The sequence below is a fragment of the Oncorhynchus tshawytscha genome, linkage group LG12, assembly GCF_018296145.1.
Source record: "Oncorhynchus tshawytscha isolate Ot180627B linkage group LG12, Otsh_v2.0, whole genome shotgun sequence".
Lineage (NCBI taxonomy): Eukaryota > Metazoa > Chordata > Actinopteri > Salmoniformes > Salmonidae > Oncorhynchus > Oncorhynchus tshawytscha.
This window is the reverse complement of record NC_056440.1, coordinates 46,475,851-46,497,350: the sequence shown is the minus strand read 5'-3', so window position 1 is coordinate 46,497,350 and position 21,500 is coordinate 46,475,851. Positions and strand designations below refer to the sequence as shown.

The following is a 21,500-nucleotide window of genomic DNA, read 5'->3' as shown; positions in this document are numbered from 1 at the left end:
AATCATAACCTTAACCATTAGTGGAGGAAATACTAAACTGACCCAAGATCAGCATCTATGGGGAACATAGAACTATACATCAGTTGCGTACGGTACTCTGTGGAGGGAAAAAGGGAATGACTTTGCTTTGGCTTTCATCTATCAGAATGGTGGAGGAGGATTAATAGGATGTTTGGTTTGAGCTTAGGCCCTGGCAGAGTCAGACAGGACTGGGCATGTCCTTGGAGCGACTGGGGCTGAATGGCTGGAGCTGAATTGATGGCCTGTGTAAATCAGTGTTGTGTGATCAGGCCTGCATTGGCCTAATTAAGCAGGCGGTAATATGGTAATTTAGAGTCATTAAGAAGCCGGGGGAGGGATCCACATCAAATCCCCTCTGGCCCCCCCAAGAGCTTGCAGGCCAACCCACAAGTGTCTTATGCCTTCCCCTCAGCTCAGATTGGACTGGCAGAAAGAATATAGCATCAGCGTCGTATTCATTTGTGCACACGGTAGCGAAACGTTTCACAACGGAATACCAAAACGAGAACTTCTTAATCAAGGTAATCCATGTTTCTTCATCCATTTGGTGTATAATGAATATAACCCTGTGTGCGTGTGCATGCGTGTGCATGTGCGTGTGTGTGTGTTTTTCTCAGATGACAGTGGATCAACAGGAGGGCCCGGCTCTGCAACCCTCTCTCTCGCTGTGTGTGCTAAGTGTGTGTGAGCCCCCATGTGTGTGGCTCCCAAGCTCACCTAGGAGTCAGTGCCGTACTGCAACAGACACTGTGTGACAGTATGGCCTCCTGACAGTCGCACACAGAGCATGAATTATAGATGACTGATGCCGCACTGTGAGTGAGGTGGCTGACATTAAACCAAAATGGCAAATGTGACACATAATGGTTATGATGTATGAAGGAGCGTACGCCTGAGTAAGTGTGAGCTAAACGCTTAAAATGGAGGACTCTCACGCTCCAAAGAGAAGACATTTCACAACTCCATAAACCTGCTTGTTCTAAACAGTGCTAACAGTTCTAAATACAGTACTTAGTGAAAGAGCATGTGTTTTTCTGTGAGTTGAGTGACGCACAGAGATGTAGTGGTACTTCAACCTTATATAGCCTGTGGATAGAAGTGCCAGGGCTTAGCCCGTTGCGCCAAATTGCTGTTTATTTGTTGGATATCATTCACCTACTCTCGTTGAAAGTAGTAATATCCTCTTTGATATGAAAGACTGCACTACTAACATACAAAGCAGCTAAATTGCACCAACAATCAAAAACAACGCAAACCCACCATTTATGAACCCCCCCCCAAAAAAAATGTTTGATAAGATGTGATGGTTATGATGTTTAGTGATGACATAAAGAAGGCAGGCGTCTTTGACCTGAAGAGAAAATAGTCACATTTGCTCCTATTTCATGATCATCCATCCAGTCTGCTAGATGAGTACTGGCTCTCAACTCTCTCCATTCTCTCACTGCCAGAGAGCAGACAGGTGGAACATATGAGATAATAACAATTATCAGAGCCATGCGAAAGCAGCTATTCCCAGGGACCCCCCCCATGTAAATTCCCTCTGTGTTGAGTGTCTTTTCCAGTAGCCTATACACATGGCATACAGCATGACTAATGGCAGAAGGATTCTCCTCTCACGCAAATTACATTGATCTGATGAATGGAAAAATAATAGAGAATAATCAGGTTGTTTTTGCGTGTGTGTCGTCGCTGTTGGCCTGATTGGAAGTGCACAGCACATTTCCCATGTGGGGACCAACTTGGTTGATAACCATCACATTAGGGCTTTGGCCTTAACAGATCACCACCGCTCAACTTCTGCCAAGGGGAATTCTTTATTGGTGGAGGAGAACTTGTGTGTAATTTCTCAACCGAGAGTCCAGGTTCCCATGGTCGGAAAGGATTTAGCACTGTGCGTCTTATTTCAGAGCGACGGGATGGTGGATGAGGAGCTCTCCCATTGCTCTCACAGTGTAATCACAGCGTTTTAATCTACAAGACACAGCGCCTTACCTGCAGCTAGCTGCCAGTCACATAAAAGAAACATCCCAGTGACTCAGTCACTCACTAAATCCCTTTGCTTTCCCAGCCAGAGCAAGACAAAGCAAGGCAAGGAAAACATCACTAGGTTCTTAATGAGAGCCCTACTTTAAGCCTTCTAACCGGAGATAATCCTAAGCATCTAAACCACCCACCGCCCCATAAAACAAGACGTGATGTGCTAACGTTGCGCTAGTTACTACCTGGCCGAGGTAATAAATCAGCTTAATTTTGCTTGGTTTCTTCCGACCAGAACGTTTTTTTGGATGCCACTCTGCTGTACCAACGTGTTGTTGTTCACTGCACCCAGGCTTTTTCTAGACCCTGCACACAGCTCCAAGCCTGCAAGCATCAGAAGAAGTGTCTCTGTGTCAACTCTGATGCCGCTGCCAGAATCAATAGCTCTCTCATTGGCCGGGGGGTTGAATCTGGTCTTCAATAGAATGTCCCAGCCCTAGTTGGAGGTGCTTGTTGGGGGCTTACTGTTGGTCCAGATTTCTTGCTGGTCATCAGTTGTGTGTTTACAACCTTGAACTGGCATGTTTGTTGGCAGCAGTAGTGCCAACTCCCAGAGGACTGCATCTTTCACTAGAATTCTGCCATTTCTCTAATGAGGCAAAAATATCTGCTCTTGGACAAGCTGGGGAGAGTAATAATGGTTGTGTTTGAATGCACAGAGCCCGGCAGGCCATAGGCTGGCACATACTCCTGCTCGCGCACACACACACACACACACACACACACACACACACACACACACATACATACTGATGCACGCACGCACACCACGATACTCCTTCTCTCCCCGAGTCAGTGAAGCATAGCCCCATCTGTGCACTGTGTGGGGAGCATGTTTCCTATACCGCTTCACACAAACACTTTGCTGGAAGTCAGAAGTATCTTATGAAAACATAGCAGGCAGTAAATGTGAAATTCATGAGAGAGACAGAGAGAGACAGAGACAGAGAGAGACAGAGAGAGAGAGAGACAGAGAGAGAGAGAGACAGAGAGAGAGAGAGAGAGAGAGACAGAGAGAGAGAGAGAGAGATTAACACTTTTTTTCTTAAAACTGCATTGTTTTTTTAAGGGCTTGTAAGTAAGCATTTGACTGTAAGGTCTACAACTGTTCTGAGAGTGAGAGAGGGGTAGAGAGAGAGGAAGGGGGGGGGAGAGAGAGGGATGTGAGTGTGTGAGGGGGTGAAATAGATCATTTAGAAATAAGAGAGAGTTCAGTAAGTCACAGCCAGGGCTGCAAATAGTTCCCATCATGTCTGACACAGGCATGGGCCTCCAGTGTCATCATGGCACTCACCATGATGACACTGACTTGGTTGTCACGGTTACCTTCTGGCAGAGTGACTCATGGACAAGGTGGAGAGAGGGAGATCGAGAGAGCATGAACAAGAAGTGGGAGTAAGAGAAATACTTTAATTATGTTAATATTGTAAATTAATAATTTCCAAGGTGCGCTTTGGCAATATGAACATTGTTACATGATGCCAATAAAGCTATTTGGATTGAATTAAAGGAAGGGGGAGACACAGATCGAGACATAGAGAGGGAGGTAGAGGTATATTGTTAGAGGAATTTTATTAGAGGAATATATAGAGAGACTTTTATTGGAGACTTTTATTTCCCTTACCAACTTTTAACATCAACTATCTGAGCTGCTAACCGATCGTTGCAGCTGTACATAGTCCATCTGTAAATAGCCCACCCAATCTATCTACCTCATCCCCATTCTGTTTTTATTTTATTTACTTTTCTGCTCTTTTGCACACCAGTATCTCTACTTATTGCCTACCTCCTCATGCCTTTTGCACACACTGTATATAGACTTTATTTTTTCTACTGTGTCATTGATTTGTTTATTGTGTTATTGGCTTGTTTATTGTTTACTCCATGTGTAACTCTGTGTTGTTGTCTGTCTCACACTGCTTTGCTTTATCTTGGTCAGGTCGCAGTTGCAAATGAGAACTTGTTCTCAACTAGCCTACCTGGTTAAATAAAGGTGAAACAAAATAAAAATAAAAATATAGAGAGAGGGGGAGACAGAGAAAGAGGGAGAGAACAAATAGAGCGAGAGGAAGTTTGAGAGAGGGAGACTGAGAGAAAGGCAGAGAGAGGGAGGGAGACAGCGAGAAAGTGAAGAAGAGAGAGGGGACAGACCGAGAGAGTGGAAAGCTCTCTGTCACTCTGTTGGCCTTAACCCACTGTCTCAGACATGTTCCAATTGACAGGTTGTTTTATGGGACTTGTCTCGAGTGTAATTATTAAGTTTTCCTCAGTCTTTGGGGAGATTAAAACACTATTAGCGCTCCACCGTCATACTCTCCAGCTGTTGCATTTGTTTATGACCAAAGTGTTTTATGACACCTCCGCTTTAGTCACCTACACAATTAGGTTTAATGAACTACAGTGCTGGCACGTTGAACAGGAGAAACATGGGGTGCTGGAGACTTGTTGAAGAGAGGAAGAAGGAATGTCACCTCCTTAGCTTTAGAGAGCAGTGCAAAGAGAGAGAGAGATTTTTTGAGTGAACAGACTCACTCATACATCATTGAAAGGTTGGTCATGGCCACATCAACACCATCATCCCAGACAACCCTAGACCCACTCCAATTTGCATACCGCCCCACACAGATCCACAGATGACGCAATCTCTATTGCACCGACCGCAAGGCACTACAGAGGTAAGTGCATAAGGCCCAGTACATCACTGGGGCCAAGCTTCCTGCCATCCAGGACCTCTATACCAGGCGGTGTCAGAGGAAAGCCCTAAAAATTGCGAAAGACTCCAGCCACCCCAGTCATACACTATTCTCTCTTCTACCGCATGGCAAGCGGTACCGGAGCACCAATTCTATATCCAAAAGGCTTCTTAACAGCTTCTACCACCAAGCCATAAGACTCCTGAACACCTAATCAAATGGCTACCCAGACTTTCTGAATTGTCCACCTCACCCCCATTTTTACCCTGCTGCTACTCTGTTTATTATCTATGCATAGTCACTTTACCTCTACCTACATGTACATATTACCTTAATTACCTCGACTAACCGGTGCCTCCGCACATTGACTGTGTACCAGTACCCCCTGTATGTAGCCTCGCTACTATTATTTTATTGTTGCTCCTTAATTATTTTCTTTCAATTATATATATATACTGTACATACATATTATTTTTTACTTCATTTTATTTTAGTAAATAGTTTCTAAACACTTTTTTTCTTAACTGCATTGTTGGTTAAGGGCTTGAAAGTAAGCATTTGACTGCAAGGTCTACACTTGTTCTATTCAGCATTTCACTGTGAGGTCTACACCTGTTCTATTCAGCATTTCACTGTGAGGTCTACACCTGTTCTGTTCGGCGCATTTGACAAATAACATTTGATTTGAGCACACAATGTTTGTGTGTGTGGAATTGCGTGTGTGTATGTGTGTGTGGAATTGCGTGTGTGTATGTGTGTGTGTGTTTAAGTGCTCTCCCACCGCCGTCCACGCAAATTGCCACCGCCCTGATCTTGCGTAGGCAGCAGGTGCAATTTCCGTTCCCTAGAATTACACATGTTAGTGTTCACCCTTCACACTGTAACATTAGCTGCTCCACGATGCCGAAATATTAACGTTAGTTAAGAGTTGGCATGTTTAAATATTTATGCATGTTTGCATAAAGTATTCATAGATTTTTTTTTGCTGTCCAAAGAGTACTCCGTTTTTGATGAGAGACTAGAGAATTTCCATATTGCAAGGTAATCCCAGCAGCACAGTATTTGTGGCTAAATCCCATGATGTACATGGGCTCTGGAAATTATGGAAACTAGACGGTAGAGGACTGTTTGTTGAATAGCTTGACAGCTTTCAGTTAGAGTCATCAGAAAGTGAACACGCACTGCATAACAGTGTCATTCACTTCAAAGATTCCTATTTCAGAAGTGTCTTTCATTACACAGGTTTGTCCTGTGTGGCTCAGTTGGCAGAGCATGGCACTTGCAATGCCAAAGGTCGTGGGTTAGATTCCTGCTGGGTCCACACATACGAACCTATTTGCACACATGACTGTAATTTGCATTGAATAAATGTGGCTGCTAAATGCCATAAATTACTATTAGGTTATCGTCAGAATTTCAAAATCAAACTGGGATTTACAGTGCCTTCAGAAAGTATTCACACGGTGTGAATCACAACCCTCGACTTTTTCCAAATGGTGTTACAGCATGAATAAAACACTTGTTAAATCGAGATGTTGTGTCAATGACCTACACACAATACCCCAAAATGTCAAAGTGGAATTACATCCAGTATTTTTTTTTTTATAGAAATGTCAGTAAGGAATGTCAGTAAGTTTTCAAACCCTTTGTTTTACCAAGCCTAAATATGTTCCGGAGTAAAAAAATGTGATTAACAAGTCACCTAATAAGTTGCATGGCCTCTGTGCAGTAATAGTGTTTAACATGATTTTTTCTGAGAAGTATCTCATTTCTGTACCCCACATACATCTGTAAGGTCTCTCAGTTGAGCAGGGGATTCCAAGCACAGATTCTATGGCAAAGACCAGGGAGGCGGCAGGGTAAGCCTAGTGGTTAGAGCGTTGGACTAGTAACCGGAAGGTTGCAAGTTCAAATCCCCAAGCTGACAAGGTACAAATATGTCGTTCTGCCCCTGAACAGGCAGTTAACCCACTGTTCCAAGGCCGTCATTGAAATTAAGAATTTGTTCTTAACTGACTTGCCTGGTTAAAAAAAGGGCACCTATTGGTAGATGAGTGAAAATAAAATTAATCTGTGAATATCTATTGAGCATGGTAAAGTTATTAATCACACTTTGGATGCTGTATCAATACACCCAGTCATTACAAAGATACAGGTATCCTTACTAACCTAGTTGCTGGAGAGGAAGGAAACCACTCAGGGATTTCAAAATGAGGTTAAAGGTAACTTTAAAACAGTTACCGTACCTTCAGAAAGTTTTCATGCCCCTTGACTTATTCCACATTTTGTTGTGTTATAGGCTGAATTCAAAATGGATTACATTTATTCTTATTCATCTACACATAATAACCCATAATGACCAAGTGAAAACATGTTTTTAGAAATGTTTGCAAATATTTGCCCATTATTCTTTTCAAAATCCAAACTCGGTCAAATTGTTTGTTGATCATTGCTAAACAACCATTTTCAGGTCTTGCCATAGATTTCAAGCAGATTTAAGTCAAAACTGTAACTCGGCCACTCAGGAACGTCCACTGTATTTTTGGTAAGCAACTCCAGTGATGAAAGGTGAATTCATCTCCCAAAAGCTGATTTTGCCTGTGCTTAGCTCCGTTCCATTTATTTTCTATACTGAAAAACTGAATTATTACAAGCATACCCATGCAATGATGCAGCCACCGCTATACTTGAAAAAATATGGAGAACGGTACTCAGTAATGTGTTGTGTTGGATTTTTCCCCAAACAGAACACCTTTTCTTATCCAGGACAAAAATTGAATTTGCTTTGCCGCATTATGTGCAGTATTACTTTAGTGTCTTGTTGCAAACAGGCTGCATGCGTTGGAATAATTTTTCATTCTGTACAGGCTTCCTTCTTTTCACTCTGTCAATTAAATTCCTATTGTGGAGTAACTACAATGTCGTTGATCCATCCTCAGTTCCTCCGTCACGCTGTCTCCCTTTAATAAAAGACGTGTACTGTGGGTTACAGGGATCACGTAACCTCGGTATTTCCAAAAACACCCTTTTAGACATTTACTTTCTTTGTTTCTACCGCGGCACGTAAGCCCTTTGATAACAAATTAATCACTAAGAAGTACTTCTTAATCACTAAGAAGTACCTTCCAGAATCACCTTTACCGGGAATTTGACCTGGTAAAGTGGCGCTGGTATCGCCTTACAATAAACAGACACACAGACCGATAGAGACACAAATACTGTAGACCAAGAATATGTGGTTGAATTCCTGAATATGTACTGACACATGTTATCTCTGTTGTTGTGCTGTGCAGGTTGTGGAGACGAACCTCGTGGCATTCGACTGCCACTGGATCATCATCAATGAGGTCAGTGCGGAGGCAGCCATGTTGTCTGCCACGGTAACACAGTAGGGGTACTGCAGAACACTGAGAGAGGAGAGGGTGGGGGGGAGAATGCATACAAACATGCTCACAATCCAAATACTCCAAAATGCTCACAAACATACATGCTTTTTCTGATTTTCACATGTTACTGCTGGAACATTGTTTGAATCCCACGTCTAGTAAAACATTTGTTTCGTGTTGAAAGGACAGCAAGGGCCAGGTTTTCTCTGACTTTAATATGGATGAGGGCTTATGGTTGTAATAATTCTCCTTTATCTACAACTTACCACACTGACGTTTTTCGGGGGGAAAAGCGGGAAGCATTCATAATTGATCGTTCCCCTTCTATATACAGTATGCATGTGGGGACGTGGGGTATGGCATGAAAACGAGTGTCTGGAACGCTCTGCCCTCTCTTCTCTTCCTCCATCCCTTTCTCCCTCTCTCCCTTGCTCCCCTGCTGTTTGGCTTGTTTCACGTGGTGGGGCGAATGAGGACAAACGCCAACGCACTGATCCAAACTAATACTGACAAGTGTGAAAAAAAAGAATCCCACTTAAAGAGGAATTAAAATGGGGTCTGCCGATGACGGAGGGACATTTTTTCCTCTGATAAAGTTGAGGCAGGGGGGATTTAGGCTGCTGGGGGATGGGGAATGGTTTGGAGGGAACTAGAGGGTGCGGCCCAATACTATCCTTTCTCCTGAAATGTGCACTCATTCACAACTTCCCACAAACAGTGGATTGGTGGAGGCATGGGCTTGTGGGAGAATCCTATACCAGTCATTTCCTTTCGAATCAGTAAAGGGAAGTGAACAAGTGCACACTCTGGTAGGAAGGACAGATAACACGTTGTTTTCAGTGAAACATCACAATACTTTCGATTTGGCTGCTGCGGGGCAAGAAGACCCCCAGCTCCGCTACAACCATTGACAACTACGTGCCGTTTTCAAGGGATCGTTAAATACATTTTAGAACTATTTGGTTTTAATATCATCACCTATTGGGCATAGTCGGAAATCAAATTATGTTTACCAGCCATGAAAGTAAGCAGTTACGTTCTGTAGCACGCTGATGATCGAGCTAAATGTGCGCAATTGTTTTGCATGGAATAACCGTAAATTTGTAGGTCTGACTATGATATTACAACCAAATTGATTGACCAATCCCTTGAACACAGCACACGGTTGTCAATGGTTTTAAGCGGAGCTGTGAGTCTCCTTGCCCCCAGCAGCCAAATTGAACGCTCTAACCTTATTGTGACGCTTTTATTGAAAACAACCTATTGAGCCATAGCCAGAGAGTCACATGTTACATGGAAGGCCGGATCTTACCTTTCTAGGATAACACTCTGGGTGTTGAAAGAGCCCAAATGTTTTTTACACCAACCTGAATCCTTGGATAGGGTAGAGATTCAAAGCTAAAGAACATGTCAGTAATACCAAACTATAACAGATTGATAGCATTACTTGAACAGACTGAACAGTGTAGGTAGTGGCATCAACTTGTTATGAAACATACTAGGTGACAATACAGTCCTGGACCTCCTGTGGATGTAATATTGCTGTTCTATGAAGAGATGAATCCGCTCTCCTATTTGACATGTGGAATTGTTAGGTTATATCCCTCGTTGGTTATTACTGCACGGTCGGAACTAGAAGCACAAGCATTTCGCTACACTCGCATGAACATCTGCTGACCGTGTGTACGTGACCAATAGAATTTGATTTGATTTGATTTTGCAATCGCCTTAGCATTTTGTCCGCAAGTATTAGATGTCAAGTTACAGTAGGTGACGTTCTACTTGCAATATGGACTCCTCGGCACGGCTGATATGTCATGTAACATAGACAGGGTAATTGTGAGGAAAGGAGCCTGGACCAATTCAGAACTGTCATTAAGCCCAGTCATGTCCCAATCATTTACACACACTGACATTCCGAGAGCTTTTAGTCCACCTGTCCACTGAAAGTCAAAGTAGTTGACGTTTTGTCAGTTAATGCGTTCCAGCACTTCCGAGGAGTGTGTGCTCTTGTTAATACCTCCCCGACAATGTTTATTTCCTTGCACGCTCAGGGCATGTCAATGCTTTTTTTGGTGGCAAGTTCTGCATTTGAGAACTTTTCAGAGCTTTGCGATATAATCGCTTCTTACATTTTCCTTGGTGGAATATTTTGGGCTGGCAGGTGTATAGTTGCGGTCTGTTTGGATGTGGAGAATGGCCACCAGAGCAATGATCTGAGCGGTGTGTGTTCCTAGGATGTGGTCACCATCGCCAATGTCATGCAGCTTGGTTGGATTTTGGAGCTACCTTCTGCTCCCCGTGCTCTGCGTGCCCAGAGCAAAACAAGGAGAGATGTTTTTGGGGCAAAACGTCGGCCTGCAGTACGTCTGCCTGTATGTGTGTGTGTGTGTGTGCGGTGGTGAAGAAGTGCAAATCTGCTAGGTTGTACAAATTCAAGGCTTGACACAGTAAAGCCTATTTTCTGTATCATAATGTATTGTACAATTGTACTTCATTAATGGTGTCATTGTTACTTTTTTCCTTTGTCTGGTCTCATATACAGTATAATGCAATATAAGTTACAGGATGCCTTTTAGCATGGATGTTTATGTGACTTCTCTGGCAGGCTTGATTTATTTTGTGTGTCTGTCTGTGTTCATGTGTCTTCTTTTGTGCTCCTGCAGGAGATCTCAGACCAGGACGTCCAGGAGCTGGTTATGAAGTCTATCGGGCGTCTGACTCTGATCAGGCAGACCTTCCCCCTGCCCCAGAACACCAGCCAGCGCTGTGTCAAGCACAACCACCGCATCAACACCTCCCTCTGTGACCCCAAAGACCCCAAGGCTCAGACACTGGAGGTAACACACACACCAAAGCTGTGTACCAAATGGAACCATAGTCCTTATATAGTGCACTACCTTTGACCAAAGCGATGGCACCAACATTGTTGCCACGTGCCCCAGGTTTGTGTTCTCCCCCCGACATCCTAATAAATTTTTGGGAAAGTGGGCCCACATTTTGTCTGTATCAAACATCATAACTCATTGCAATATTATCATGGAAATGTGGCATGTAATTTCTCTGTTGTTATTATTTTTTATTTTTTTTACATTTGTCCCGGGGCAGCAATATGTGTATACAATTATTGTTGTACATCAAGCCCTCAAATACAGCAAAGGAAGGGAGGAAAAATAATTTGTTCCCCATTATCTTATTGTATGGCTAGTGTCAAACGACAATATGTAGTGTCATTAATATACCATTGATTTATGTGTGTATGTATGTAGAGAAGCCTAGAGGGATAGATCTTGTGAAACGTAAAATGTAACAACCAAAGGCTTTGAGTAATGTATCTTGGGTTGACAGGTCAGTGAAGGTGAATGGTAGTGTCCCGGTGATGGAGATGTACAGCTTGTATGAAATGTTGAGAGACACTGTTTGTAGTCCAGTGAATGACTCCGGAAGGTACACATTGTACCCACTGCTTCAGGTTATATCAGTGACACGTAGAGACTGTGCTTAGTAAGAGGCATAGAAGTAAGAGGCATATTATTATTATTTTTTCAGTAAAAGACTGTCACATCAGACAGACCGATAAACCTTTCATACAGAAAGGCATGCTGGAAGGCAGGCTGGCTTGATGTCTGACACAGACAAGCAGGCAGACTTACAGACAGACAGTGTTGAGTGTGTTGTGAAGTGCTGAGGGGACAGACAGGGACAGACAGAGAGCAGGGGCAGTCAGTGGAGGACAGTGTGTGCCCGGTGCAGTGGTGAGTGGTGCATTTAGGCCTGTTTTGTCTGTCAGTGTGGAGCTGGAGCAGCTCAGCGGTCAGGAGAGTGGCCCAGAAGAAGCCCAATTTCACACTGCGCTGGAGCGCATCATCTGGGTCTGCCTGACCACTCTTTCCCCCTACCCCACACACACACACACACACACACACACACACACACACACACACACACACACACACACACACACACACACACACACACACACACACACACACACACACACACACACACACAGTCTTGTATAACTAACCTTGTGGGGACACACAATTCAGTCCCATTCAAAATCTTATTTTCAAAATACTAACCCTAAACCTAACCCTTATCCTAACCTTAACCTGAAAACCTAACCTAACTTTAACCTTAAAAAAAACAAAAAAACTAGCTCCTAACCCTAACCCTAAACCTGATTCTAACACTAATTCTAACCTTAACCTTAAACCCCTAGAAATAGCATTTTACATTGTGGGAACTAACAAAATTCCAGTCGGTCAAATTATTATTATTATTTTTTATTCCGGGGAGTTCTGGTGCACTCACGCACACACACTCCTTGCCCCCTTCTGGATTGCAGCCACTGCCGCTCCTCACGCTCCCAGAATTTACATGACCACCAGATGTTGGCCTTTAACTCAGCTTTGTCCCCCTAACTAGATACCTCCCCAGCACACACACACACACACACACACACACACACACACCCCAGCACACACACACACACACACACACACACACACAATAGTTGTTTAGCTCCAGTGCATCCACTCTGGCATTCTAGCTACCCAGGCCAAACCAACCCTCCCTCGCCCCCCCTCCCTCGACCCACCATTAATTTCACACAAGTCAAATGCTTATTTTTCCCGCTGTGGCTGAAAACACAGACGGCCAGGAATAACAATAGTGTTTCTTCAGAGTCAAGAGGATTCACTGTCATGCTTTTTTCCCTCTCTCTTCGGGTTGTTGCTCTTTTTATTCTGTCTGTGGACCAGTCCCTATGGAGCAGTTAGGGCACTGGGAGCTTTGTCATTTTTCTGAATACATAGTGCTCAGGCAGTTCATATTGGCCATTTTCTAGAGCATTTACCTTGAAGCTGCAGAGTAAGAATCCTTTGTCTCAACCCAGTACAAACACATCCTGATCCCTCATTACTAGTGTTTTTTGCTTTGGAGTGGAGAGAACAGCAAAGGAAAATACACGCTTACAAAGTTCCAGTCATTTTGTACGAGTCATTTTGTGTATTTTCATCTAGCGCCCCACTCAATGTAATTGGTATTGTCTGTTCCGTGTGTGTGTGTGCGCAAGTGCAGTTCTCTGTGTGTGCATGTGCGTACGTGCACAATTGTGCCTACGTGTGTGTGATGAATGGAACTAAAGCGCCATCCACCCACCATGCATAGGTTTAAATTATCGGAACATTTTCTCCGCAAATATCCACAGCATTTAAACCATTATTCCTAATCATTATTATTATTAATGATGTGGTTGGAAGCAACAGTACAATCACCCAGCATACTAAAACAGGAGTTGTGTTTTGAATGGAAGCCTGGCCCAAATTGCACCATTTTACCTATAAAGTGAACTACTTTTGACCTAGGCCCATAGGGGAACCCATTGGGCTCTGGTCAAAAGGGCAGATAACTGCCAAAATAAAGGAAACAGCAACATAAAGTGTCTTAATTTGGCTTTTCTATGCACGTTGGCATAGATTCTACTAGTGTCTGGAACTCTATTGGAGGGATGCGAGACCGTTCTTCCACAAGAAATGAGTTGTTGGTGGAAAACATGTGCTGCTCAGGTGCTACTCCAGAATCTCCCACAAGTGTTTAATTGAGTTGAGATTGCCATGACATATGGTTTACATCATTTACACGCTCATGAAACCATTCAGTAACCACTTGTCCCTTGTGGATGGGGGCATTGTTATCCTATGAGGACATAGCCATGGTAGCTAAAATAATGGATTTTTATACATGACCCTAAGCATGATGCGATGGTAATTGCTTAATTAACTCCAGCACCACACCTGTGTGGAAGTACCTGCTTTCAATATACTTTATATCCCTCATTTACTCAAGTGTTTCCGTTACCTGTAGTGCACTATGTAGAGAATAGGATGCCATTTGGGTTGCAAAACCTGTCATAGCACTGATGCATTGTTGACCTTTCTCTGCTGTAAAAGCCTATGTCAGGGAGATGCCACGCTCGTTCCTCATCCCCAGTGGGCGCTGGAACGTGGGGGCACTCAATATTGTGTCAAGTGTGCCGGAGCGTTGCAGGCTAATAAACAACGGCAAATCTAATGGCCACTCTCTACTCTATTTATTACATTCTCATTAAAATGGAGACAACACTCCTGCTAAATCACAGCGCAATCAATCAAGGCCCGAATTTACTCTCCTCTCTCTCTCTCTCCCCATGCGTCTTTGTGTGCGCCAAATAGCATCCTATTCCCTAGTGCACTGCTTTTGTGTGGGGCCCTCGAAAGTAGTGCACTATATAGGGAATAAGGTGTCATCATTGTTAACCTTTAAAAGGATGCATGTGGCGCGATTTGCGTTGTGGAGATTTTAATGGCTGAGCTTAGACAAAGCCAACGAGAAATGTTAAAGCTGCTTGAATCATTCTGGGGCCTTTTCCATTTACCCGGAAACGGGAGCAGTCTGGATGTGTAACTCAAACAGTAGTTAGAGGGGACGTTTTCCGAGGACATCAGAGATGTAGCTACAAATGACAGGTGTTAGGTGTTGTTTCTTTACAGATGATCAAAGAACTGTTGAAATGATGCGAGCGAGCGCGCACCCATCAATTTTCTTTCAAATGATGCCAGCCGAGGCTGCCTGCTCCTTATGATCACTGCATGTTTCACTGCCAGCCGTCACAGCAGCTTTCAGAAGGGTGCGGAGCTTACTTAGCCTGCATCCGAAATTGCACTCTATTCCCTGTATAGTGTACTACTTTTGACCAGGGCTCATAGGGCTCTGGTCAAAGGTAATGCACTTTACAGGGAATTAGGGTGTCATTTGAATCATAGCCTTTGGGTTTCTACGCCGAGGAACATGAATATACACATCATCTTGGTTTCACTTACTGAAATACCACTAGATAAGTCTGCTGTGAATTTCTCTTTCCAGTCCCATTTTTCTTCCCTCACCGCTCTGACTAACACTTTTCTTTTGTTCCACTGGTAATAACTTCTAATAATAAGTTATTATTAACAACTCCTTTTCCTGTTGTTTTTTTCCTTTTCTCCCTCTTTCTGTCTTTCATGTTTCGTCTCACCCTGCTCTTTGTCTGCGTCTTAATCTTCCCTTCTCTTCCCTTATTTTGTCTCGCTTCCTCTTCCTCTGTCCTCCCTCCCTCTCTTTTGTTGCAAGATAACCAACCGCTACATCTACGACACGGTGCTGCTATTGGCCAACACCTTCCACAGGAAACTGGAGGACAGGAAGTGGCACAGCATGGCCAGCCTCACCTGCATCCGCAAGAACTCCAAGCCCTGGCAAGGAGGGCGCCCCATGCTAGACAACGTCAAAAAGGTACTGGTCCATATAGGGCAGGTCAATTCAAAACCTGGACCTCAAAGCCAGTTCCACTGCTGATTTTCATTCTTCCCCTCTAATCAAGGACTGATTTATCCCTGGGAATCAAGGTGGGTGCATTTACTTATCAGGTAGAGCAGAAAAACAGCAGGACTCCTTCTTAGGTTATTCTTAGGGACAGGCATTTTGAATACAACTTGAATACAACAAAAGCCGTCAAGTCACGATGAGGTCATGACAAACTCCTAGTTCTGGCTTATTCCGTATACTGTACATCATATTATGTACATCCATAGGATACATTACATATATGCATGAGATTGTATTTCCATGTCCTGTATAATGCTTGGAGTGAGGGATGGAAAATATTGTTACCGAAGTTCTACCAACACAGTGACTGTAGTACTCACTCTGGAAAAACATTGGACCACTGCTACTCAACATTTCGAAATGCCTACAAGGCCCTCCCCCACCCTCCCTTCGGCAAATCTGATCATGGCCCCATTTTGCTTCTCCCTTCCTATAGACAGAAACTCAAACAGGAAGTACCAGTGCTAAGGTCTATTCAATGCTGGTCTGACCAAGCTCGCAATCCATGCTTCAAGATTGTTTTGATCACACGGACTGGGATGTGTTCCAGGTAGCCTCTGAGAATAACATTGATGAATACACGGATACGGTGACTAAGTTCATCAGGAGGTGTATAGGAGATGTTGTACCCACTGTGACTATTAAAACCTACCCAAACCAGAAACCGTGGACAGATGGAAACATCCGCACAAAACTGAAAGCGCGAGCCACTGCATTTAACCAACGCAAGGTGACTGGGAATATGGTTGAATACAAACAGTGTAGTTATTCCCTCCATAAGGCAATCAAACCGGCATAAATTCAGCGGCTCAGACACAAGACGTATGTGGCAGGGTCTATAGACAATCACGGACTATAAAGGGAAAACCAGCCATGTCGCGGACACCGACGTCTTGCTTCCGGACAAGCACAGAGCCACCGACGCGACCTGCTACCAATGACTGTGGGCTCTCCTTCTCCGTGGCTGATGTGAGTAAGACATTTAAGCATGTTAACCCTCACAAGGCTGCCTGCCAAGACGTCATCCCTAGCTGCGTCCTCAAAGCATGCGCAGACCAGATGGCTGGAGTGTTTACAGACATATTCAATATCTCCCTATCTCAGTCTGCTGTCCCCACTTGCTTCAAGATGTCCACCATTGTTCCTGTACCCAAGAAAGCAAAGGTAACTGAACTAAATCACCCCATAGCACTCACTTCTGTCATCATAAAGTGTTTTGAGTGGCTAGTTAAGAATCATATCACCTCTACCTTATCTGACACCCTAGACCAGGGGTGGGCAATTCCAGTCCTCGAGGGTTTTGCCTCAGCCCCAGCTAACACACCTGACTCCAATAATCACCTAATCATGATCTTCAGTTTGGAATGCAATTTGATTAATCAGCTGTGTTTGCTAGGGATGGAGAAAAGTGTGACACCAATCAGGCCCTCGAGGACTGGAGTTGCCCACCCCTGCCCTAGACCCACTTCAATTTGCTTACCGTGCCAATAGATCCACAGACAATATAATCGCCATTGCACTGCACACTGCCCTATCCCATCTGGACAAAAGGAATACCAATGTAAGAATGCTGTTCATTGACTATAGCTCAGCATTCAACCCCATAGTCCACTCTAAGCTCATCATTAAGCTCGGAGCCCTGAGTCTGAACCATGCCCTGTGCAACTTCCTGACGGGCCGTCCCCAGGTGGTGAAGGTAGGAAACAACACCTCCACTTTGCTGATCCTTAACACAGGGGCCCCACAAGGGTGCGTGATCAGCCTGCTCCTGTACTCCCTGTTCACCCATGACTGCGTGGCCCGCAACCGCAGGGCTCTCCAGATGGTGGTGTTGCCTGCCCAACGCATCACTGGGGGCAAACTACCTGCCCTCCAGGACACCTACAGCACCTGGTGTCACAGGAAGGCTAAAAAGATCATCAAGGACATCAGCCAACGAGCCACGTCCTGTTCACCCCGCTATCATCCAGAAGACTAGGTCAGTACAGGTGCATCAACTGGGACCGAGAGACTGAAAAACATCTTCTAACTCAAGGCCATCAGTCTGTTAAATCGCCATCACTAGCCAGCTTCCACAAGGTTACGCAACCCTGCACCTTAGAGGCTGCTGCCCTACATAGACTTGGAATCACTGGCCACTTTAATAATGGGACACTAGTCACTTTAATAATGTTTGCATACTGCTTTACTCATCTCATATGTTTATACTGTATTTTATATTGTAGTCAATGCCACACCCACATTGCTCAAGCTAATATTTATATATTTCTTAATTCCATTTGTTTACTTTAGATTTGTGTGCATTGTTGTGAATTGTTAGATACTACTGCACTGGAGCTAAGAACACAAGCATTTCGCTGCACCCACAATATCATCTTCTAAATATGTGTATGTGACCAATACAATTTTATATGATTTGATTGGACAATATGATAGGAATGTTGATAAATCTGTGTAAAGAATATGTCAAGCAAGAGTGGCATGGACCTTGTCCCAAATGACACTCTATTCCCTATGTAGCCCTATGGGTCATGGTCAAAAGCAGTGCACTACGTAGGGAATAGGGTGCCATTTGGAACACGACTATGTTCAGCTGTGTTCTGTCTTTGCGGTACCTGACAAGGTGCAATGCTGCTGTAGGTCATATGCACACTACATTATGTGAAAGACAATTGACAGACAAGGGATAGCCCTTCAATGTTGGAACTCATCTCTTCTTCCTCCACTTTTCTCTCAGAGGAGACCTTTGACATGGATAGGGAGACACTGTAGGGGCGCTGTTTTGGGCATTGAATAATACCCTGTTGGTGGTGTTGTTGCCGTGTTGAGGTGACATTGTGCTCTCCAGAGTTGCTGTGTTGGTGCAGGAGGCTAGGATGGGATGTTATCACCTTCTCCATCCCTGTGGCCTTTGCTCCTGGGGGGTGTACTGTACCTGTCGACATGTGTCTGCACAAACAAATGGGCATGCACGTGCCCACACACACACAGTACACTCTCTCACACAAACACACACACACAAACAGTGGCGTCCTCACACCCTGCCCTCTGCCATGAGCTGCGTGAGCATTCAGTGAAAGTGACACCGGCCCTGCTATAGGGATGGCGAGCCTGCAAAGGCCAAGTCCCATTGATTCAGTCCCTCTCCATCCAGCCCTGGGACTCTGTGTTTGTGTGAGGTGTTCTCTCCTCCAGTTTTTAATTGTAATAACTGTGTATAGGTGATGTTAATGTGGCGTGAACCTTGTTATTGTACTGTAAGCCAGCGATGTAATGGACCCATTTTTCATTCCCTAGGGTGTCCTCACTGGATCACTGTTCTACAGCTTTATTAGGGGAACTGGCTGTTTATTGGCTTTTCAATGCCTGCGTTAAGGTGAACTCGTCTGGATACTGCTCATCAGCTCTCATAATTGGCCAGCTAATTATTCCTGTCAGCTCGGTATTGGTGCAATACATTCACAACAATTATCTTTGTGGTAATTGCACCTGCTGTGTAATTGCACCTGCTGTAGAGGACGATGTGCCAGACAGGCGGTAAAGAGAGAGTGGAGGGAGTGGGGGTTGTTGAGGAGGGTCTCTGCACTCGTTTGTGATGTTGGAGAGATGAAAGGCTAGGCATGGTGTTGCGCTTTGTTTGTGGCAGCCAAGGCCCTCTCTGGCGAAAAGGGGTTTGTAAAGCCAGCTCTCGTTTTGCAAATGAGACCCCAATAAGAGTGGACTACCAACAGGCGATTATAATCATTATGATAATGTAATGGACTGCATGAAGATGAATAAATCTGTTTCCCAACGTGGGCGGATTCGTTGTGGCTCGGGGCAGTCGCGTTCTCGAACACAGTGCCGCAGAATGCCTTCAGTGCAGGTGCACTGCAGGCTGAATGATGAAAGGGGAGGGGGGGGAGAGCGAGGCAGAGAATTTGTTGATTCATGACCTCTGCACACATCAATCGAAGACATCAAAGCGAGAGGGATTGTCTTCAGAAAACCCCACGCTTTCCAACCAGGTGATCTAGGCTGGAGGATTGATGATGTCTTGCTACTTACAATATATCACCTATTTCTCCCATTGGGCTCGTGAAATAGCAGATAGAAGTATCCAGTGTGACAAGAGATCTTTTATATGGTCCATTTGAAATGTTCTCTAACTTTCTCAGGGACTACATTCATTGTAGTGTCTTTGACCTTACTAATCATGTGTACGGTGTCCATATTAGGATAGACTCCGTCTCATCAGGACTTGTTTCGATCTCAACAGGACTATGTGCTTTGTCCATTTTGACAGCACTCTGACTTTGTGTCTTTCCCGTACAGTCTGGAGTGAGTGGTCTGACCGGCTTCCTGGAGTTTACCGACAACGGAACCAACCCCAACATCTACTTTGAGATCCTGGGGACCAATTATGGCGAGGACAGGGGGAGGGGTGTCATCAAGGTAAGATAACAAAATATTGTTGTTCTTTTTGTTGTGGTTGGCTATTCGGCACAGCGTGGTACTTGATGTGCACTTGTTGTTTCCGCTGGGGCCAGCCATACAGAAATGTATACATACATTTGGATAAAAGTGTCTGCCAAATGGCATATATTATTATATTATATCATTGTTTATGTGGTGCTCTTCAGCTCCGTGTATTGTCATTGAGGCTCATTATCATTTAAAACATCTACATCTCATACATCTATTCAAAACAGACTTATACAGTAGAGTCATATTCATGAATATTAGGAAAGGTTATGGTCACGTTGCCAGGATGCACAAAAAGAGTCATTTTTAAAGGCAAATGTATATGATCAAATCAAACTTTATTTGTCACATGCACCGAATACAAATCAAAATCAAATCGAATGTATTTATATAGCCCTTCTTACATCAGCTGATATCTCAAAGTGCTGTACAGAAACCCAGCCTAAAACCCCAAACAGCAAGCAATGCAGGTGTAGAAGTACGGTGGCTAGGAAAAACTCCCTAGAAAGGCCAGAACCTAGGAAGAAACCTAGAGAGGAACCAGGCTATGAGGGGTGGCCAGTCCTCTTCTGGCTGTGCCGGGTGGAGATTATAACAGAACACGGCCAAGATGTTCAAATGTTCATAAATGACCAGCATGGTCAAATAATAATAATCACAGTAGTTGTCCAGGGTGCAACAGGTCAGCACCTCAGGAGTAAATATCAGTTGGCTTTTCATAGCCGAACATTAAGAGTATCTCAACAAGTGTAGACTTTACCGTGAAATGCTTACTTACAAGCCCTTAACCAACAGAAGAGTTAAGAAAAGATTTACCAAGTAGACTAAAAAAAGTAACAATAAAAAAGTAACACAATACGAATAACAATAACAAGGTTATATGATGATGAACATGATGAACACCCATGAATGTCTTATGCCCAAATCGGATGGGCTAGTGTGCATCTTATTATAACGTGTTCCCCAGAAAACTACATACAGTATGTCTGTTTTTCCTGTTCTTCTCATATATGTATAGTGCCAGGTTACACCTTACCTCATTAAACCTCACCTCTCTCCTTCAGGTGTGGACACTAATTATGTTAATTTACCGAATGATCAAGTTTTAATAGATAATCATAGCTGCTCAATGGAATTTCAAACAGCCGTCCTCAGAGAATGATGCAGCGCTGTTTATCTTCCACTGTGCTGTTTATTTATCTAATGTTGGTTCTAATGTTGGTTCTGAAGCAGCCCAGCCGCGGTTGAAGAATAGTAGCACAAGACCCGATTCCCTGAGCGCCACCATGCGCGATAATTCGTCTGTTCTTTCCCCTCATTTTCTCTTAATTACTGTATTCATACATTCCGTATTTACTCACTCAAATATCAGTTGCTATCGTTCTGTTCCATCTGTTGTCCAAATACAGATCAATTACTGGTAACCATGGTGGCAAAGACGTCGTAGAGATGTCCGGGAGATGGATTGGTTACGGCAGTTTCAGGGAACATA

At 44.0% G+C, this 21,500-nt stretch overlaps 1 protein-coding gene across 3 annotated transcripts in view; it reads left to right on the top strand.

Moving 5' to 3' along the window:
- LOC112263410 (glutamate receptor ionotropic, delta-2) overlaps positions 1-21,500 on the top strand; it is a 542,976-nt gene that overhangs the window by 350,069 nt on the left and 171,407 nt on the right. For all 3 annotated transcript variants that reach the window (XR_006084700.1, XM_024439586.2, XM_042330707.1), the window contains exons 5-8: positions 8,048-8,101; positions 10,807-10,980; positions 15,290-15,451; positions 19,859-19,978. Coding sequence is in view for 2 of the 3 variants with exons in the window: in XM_024439586.2 (XP_024295354.2) it covers positions 8,048-8,101; positions 10,807-10,980; positions 15,290-15,451; positions 19,859-19,978 (510 nt within the window). In the remaining variant the exon portion in view is untranslated. The remainder of the gene's footprint in view (positions 1-8,047; positions 8,102-10,806; positions 10,981-15,289; positions 15,452-19,858; positions 19,979-21,500) is intronic.